This window comes from Palaemon carinicauda, chromosome 18 (genome assembly GCF_036898095.1).
Source record: "Palaemon carinicauda isolate YSFRI2023 chromosome 18, ASM3689809v2, whole genome shotgun sequence".
Classification (NCBI taxonomy): domain Eukaryota; kingdom Metazoa; phylum Arthropoda; class Malacostraca; order Decapoda; family Palaemonidae; genus Palaemon; species Palaemon carinicauda.
The window spans coordinates 2521279-2526829 of record NC_090742.1 but is presented as its reverse complement, the minus strand read 5'-3'; the positions used below and the strand labels follow the sequence as shown (position 1 = coordinate 2526829).

General features: G+C 42.1%; 1 protein-coding gene across 1 annotated transcript; it reads left to right on the top strand.

The window, feature by feature from the left end:
• The first annotated feature begins 537 nt into the window (after positions 1–537).
• LOC137658022 (trichohyalin-like) lies at positions 538–4548 on the top strand. The gene is made up of 2 exons (XM_068392735.1): positions 538–671; positions 726–4548. Exons 1-2 carry the CDS (start codon positions 538–540, stop codon positions 4546–4548), a joined length of 3957 nt encoding a protein of 1318 aa, XP_068248836.1.
• The last annotated feature ends 1003 nt before the right edge of the window (positions 4549–5551 follow it).

Here is a 5551-nt window from a genome sequence, read left to right as displayed (position 1 = left end):
AAAGGAAATTCACGCGGAAGGTAAACGTTACTTTCTGGGAATGAACGAAGATGAAAGAAGTCTTCCAGAAAGGTCTCCGGGTTAGATTTGACTCGGATTCGCCGAAGCTGATAAATGTTACGATTCGGACGGAAAGAAAACTATGAATAAATCTTTCCTTTTGTTGTCGTTTTTTTTTTTTTAATTCCTTTCTGTATTTCTTTATCTTGTGTTTTCTCGGTAACTTTATTCTTTGATTGATAAATATGGCGATAAATGAGAAAGATATTATACACTAATCTCTCTCTCTCTCTCTCTCTCTCTCTCTCTCTCTCTCTCTCTCTCTCTCTCTCTCTCTTTCTCTCTCTCTCAGCTCGTGAGGCGTCTTCACGGAGGAACTGATCTCTGAAGACTTGCAAGCCCAATCTCTGAAGACAATGAGGAACCAGTTTGTCTTCAACTTGCTTTTTTTTTTTAATAATAATGCTGAATTAAAGAAAGGTTTCGATAATCATGATGTTTACCAAATTTTTTAGATATTTTGATGAGAAATTCGAAATGGAGGCAATGAAAAACGTTATAAGAATCCTACTTAATGGAGGATGGCGATGGAGATCAGCTCTGGGTGAAGAGCTGGACTTGTGCGACGCGGCGCGTCAGAACCTGCAGGATTACAGGACCCAAAACAGGACGTGGCGGCGTCTGCATTCTGCCCTTGGGTACATCGGTTTATCGAACCTGGTTAGGTACGAGGAACCAAACCTGTCACCCTGCGACGGAACTCTGGTGGGCTTGGCGAGGGACATTATCGGCGGCGAAGCAGAGGAGAAGGATGAGGTTCTCCGTTTGATCGACCGGTATGTCTTTTGGCCGAAATTGGCTTTGCTCTTGGGCACTACTGCCTTCGGAGCCTTTTTCTTTTTCAGGTACTTTCTTAGTGGAAGCAACGGAGGAGTAGGAGAGACTGTGGGAGATGCAGAGCTTTTGCAGAATCTTCTTCAGGAAATTGAAGGAGAAACTACCCAGGAAGCTATTGAATTTCATCCTGCTGAAGGAGAGTTCCAGGAAGAGCTGGAAGATGGAATAGATATTCCGGCTGAAACGATCCAGGAGGCAGGTGAATTTCATCTTGCTGAACGAGAGTTCCAGGAAGAGCTGGAAGATGGAATAGATATTCCAGCTGAAACGATCCTGGAAGCTGGTGAATTTCATCCTGCTGAAGGAGAGTTCCAGGAAGAGCTGGAAGATGGAATAGATATTCCAGCTGAAACGATCCAGGAGGCAGGTGAATTTCATCTTGCTGAACGAGAGTTCAAGGAAGAGCTGGAAAGTGGAATAGATCTTCCGGTTGAAATGATCCAGGAGGCTGGTGAATTACCTCCTGCTGAAGGAGAGTTCCAGGAAGAGCTGGAAGATGGAATAGATATTCCAGCTGAAACGATCCTGGAGGCTGGTGAATTTCATCCTGCTGAAGGAGAGTTCCAGGAAGAGCTGGAAGATGGAATAGATATTCCAGCTGAAACGATCCAGGAGGCTGGTGAATTTCATCCTGCTGAAGGAGAGTTCCAGGAAGAGCTGGAAGATGGAATAGATATTCTTGCTGAAACGATTCAGGAGGCAGGTGAATTTCATCTTGCGGAACGAGAGTTCAAGGAAGAGCTGGAAGATGGAATAGATCTTCCGGCTGAAATGATCCAGGAGGCTGGTGAATTTCCTCCTGCTGAAGGAGAGTTCCAGGAAGAGCTGAAAGGAGAGTTCCAGGAAGAGCTGGAAGATGGAATAGATATTCCAGCTGAAACGATCCTGGAGGCTGGTGAATTTCCTCCTGCTGAAGGAGAGTTCCAGGAAGAGCTGGAAGATGCAATAGATATTCCAGCTGAAACGATCCTGGAGGCTGGTGAATTTCATCCTGCTGAAGAAGAGTTCAAGGAAGAGCTGGAAGATGGAATAGATATTCCAGCTGAAACGATCCTGGAGGCTGGTGAATTTCATCCTGCTGAAGGAGAGTTCCAGGAAGAGCTGGAAGATGGAATAGATATTCCGGCTGAAACGATCCTGGAGGCTGGTGAATTTCATCCTGCTGAAGGAGAGTTCCAGGAAGAGCTGGAAGATGGAATAGATCTTCCAGCTGAAACGATCCTGGAGGCTGGTGAATTTCATCCTGCTGAAGGAGAGTTCCAGGAAGAGCTGGAAGATGGAATAGATCTTCCAGCTGAAACGATCCTGGAGACTGGTGAATTTCATCCTGCTGAAGGAGAGTTCCAGGAAGAGCTGGAAGATGGAATAGATATTCCGACTGAAACGATCCTGGAGGCTGGTGAATTTCATCCTGCTGAAGGAGAGTTCCAGGAAGAGCTGGAAGATGGAATAGATATTCCAGCTGAAACGATCCTGGAGGCTGGTGAATTTCATCCTACTGAAGGAGAGTTCCAGGAAGAGCTGGAAGATGGAATTGATCTTCCAGCTGAAAAATCTTCACTTGAGGACAGAAGCATTTTTACCCCTTCTAGTGAGGTAGAAAGGTCAAGAACTGCTTTTATTCGAAACCAGATAGCCAGAGAAAAAGTTGCTTTTGATGAGGAAAAGCAGCATTTCCAAGAAGAAAAAATGGCATTCCACACCGCAGAAACTACTTTCAAAATTGAAAATCAGGATCTAAAAGAAGGAAAGGAAACTTCTAGGCTTGAGATGCAGGCCTTAATTGAAAAGGAGCAAAATATCGACAAGAAAATGGACCAACTCAAGAATGAGAATGAAGAGTTTCAAAAAGAAAAAATGGCATTCTACATTGCAGAAAAGATGTTAAAAACGGAACATCGGGTTCTAAAAGAAGAAAAGGAAACTCATAGGCTTGAGATGCAGGCTTTAATTGACAAGGAGATGAACATTGAAGAGAAAATTGAACAATTTGTGATTGATAAAAAGGAGTTTGAAAGAGAAAAAGCTGCTATTTACAAGGATATTGAAAATATGAGAGACAACATCAAAGAAGAGAAAGAAACTCTCAGGCTAGAGAAACAGGCTTTAAGTGAAAAGGAGCAGAATATCGACAAGAAAATGGACCAACTCAAGAATGAGAATGAAGAGTTTCAAAAAGAAAAAATGGCATTCTACATTGCAGACAAGATGTTGAAAACTGAATATCGGGTTCTAAAAGAAGAAAAGGAAACTCATAGGCTTGAGGTGTATGCTTTAATTGACAAGGAGATGAACATTGAAGAGCAAATTGAACAATTTGTGATTGATAAAAAGGAGTTTGAAAGAGAAAAAGCTGAAATTTACAAGGATATTGAAAATGTGAGAGACAACATCAAAGAAGAAAAGGAAACTCTCAGGCTAGAGAAACAGGCTTTAAGTGAAAAGAAGCACCACATCGACAAGAAAATAGAAAAATTCAAGAATGAGAATAAAGAGTTTGAAAGAGAAAAAGCTGCTATTTACAAGGATATTGAAAATATAAGAGAAATCATCGAAGAAGAAAAAGAAACTCTTAGGCGTGAGATGCAAGCTTTAATTGAAAAGGAGAACATCATCGACAAGAAAATCGAACGATTAAGGAATAAAACCGAGAAACCATGGCAGACACTAGGAGTTGGTGAAGAGCAAAAGAGAGAATTGCAAAGGATAAGAGATATGGAAAAGAGGAATGAAAAGGCTGATATCAAAGTAACTGATCGCCAGTGGAGGGTATACTTAGAAGAGGGACAATGGGCTCAGGAAAACGAGCCTAATTTGGATTCTATACCTGTAATCAAACTAGAGGCGGAACCAAAATTCAAGAAAGGGGCAATGGTGGAAGTGAGAGAAGACAACACTTTCGATGCAACAGTAAATAAGAAGGTTGTTGAAATTGGAATCGGAACTGAAGGTTCTAGCAACTATTCTGTCATGTCTCTGGAGCAGGCTCAGACTTTGGGACTAGACCAGCAAATGAAACTCACTGGAAACAAACGTTTAGGAAATGAATATCCAATAGGTATCTTAGAAAATGTCCAAGTGACCATTGGTAAGGACGAAACAGTCTACGTTTGTTTTTACATTCTCGATCAAAAGATGAAACCAGGAATTTCTCTAGGCCGCAAAGACTTGTGCCGTTACGGATTCATCCGCAAATTTAATTCAAATGGATCAACACTCTTTATTGATAATGACCAAAACAGGAAGAATGTCAAATGTAAAGGATCGTCCCTATCATTCAACGTCCTTCTGAGCAAAGATATCAAGGCTCCACATGCTAAAGTCCTTATCTCAGAAGGTAACACAAGTTTAGTGAGATCTAACTTCCTGGAGAAGAAGAGAAAAAAAGGACTGTTTAACTGTTGTTCAAGTACACCTAAAATAGAATCTCTACTTATAAAAACCTGCTACGGAAAACTAGCCCCTGTAGAAGTTCTCATCAAGGACATCTTACCTGAGGGCAATGGAGATATAGTTTTGGGCACAAATTTCCTGAGAAGGACCAATGCTATGGTGGACTACAAGCAGCAGCGGTTATTCGTCATGTATGAAAAGAATTGCTGCTTCTGTATCAATTTGAATGACGATTTTTCTCAAGATCCAACCCATTAAGTTTTTTATAATACTTAAAAAAAAAAAAAAAAAAAAAAAAAAATGGAATGTTGTGTTTTGTGTAGGAAGGACACATGAGGAGGATCGATAGCCTGACTGCTCCACTGATGTTTGGAATGACAGCTCAACTCGATGGATTTGTGGCTTAAACCCTCAGCTTGAATGGGGCTTGGACTAACTGAAAAGTCTGGCTGTGCAGAGGGAAGGAACCTAGCTGATTCTAGTATGCTGTGTACCTTGATGGGGTGTACAGGACTTTGTCAAGTGTACAAATGGTCGGATATCTAGATCTATTCTTTCGGATACCAACCTTCGGGTGGTTCTGGGGGAATAATCTAGAAGACCGGCTCTGCAGAGGGATGAAGCTGGGATTCTTCTAGTATGCAGGCTAGTTCTTGGAGGTTGGGCTAAAACCATTTTGCCGGGGAAAGAAGCTGCATCATCTTTTTGAGGGAGGCATTTATGGTTAGGTGAACAGCAGCAGCAGCAACTGCAGCTGAGAATTATCAACAGCAGATGCAGCAAAGAATAATCAGTAAAAGCAGTAGCAGCTGAGAATAATCAGCAAAAGCAGCCGCAGCTGAGAATAATCAGCAGCAGATGCAGCTGAGAATAACCAACAAAAGCAGCAGCAGCTGAGAATAATCAGCAAAAGCAGCAGCATGTGAGAATAATCAGCAACAGCTACAGCTAAGAATAATCAGCAAAAGCAGCAGCAGTTGGGAATTATCAGCAAAAGCAGCTGCAACTGAGAAAAATCAGCAAGAGCAGCAGCAGCTGAGAATTATCAGCAGCAGCTGCAACTGAGAATATTCAGCAAAAGCAGCAGCAGCAGCTGAAAATAATCAGCAAGAGCAGCAGCACTTGAGAATTATCAGCAAAAGCAGCAGCAGTTGAGAATTATCAGCAAAAGCACCAGCAGCTGAGAATTATCAGCAAGAGCAGCAGCAGCTGAGAATTATCAGCAGCAGCAGCAGCTGAGAATTATCAGCAGCAGCAGCAG

Coding starts and splice junctions, on each gene's coding strand:
- LOC137658022 (XM_068392735.1), top strand. CDS start 538: ATGGAGGCAATGAAAAACGTTATAAGAATCCTACTTAATGGAGGATGG. Junction 672..725: donor TACAGGACCCAAAACAGGAC/GTGGCGGCGTCT, acceptor GAACCTGGTTAG/GTACGAGGAACCAAACCTGT.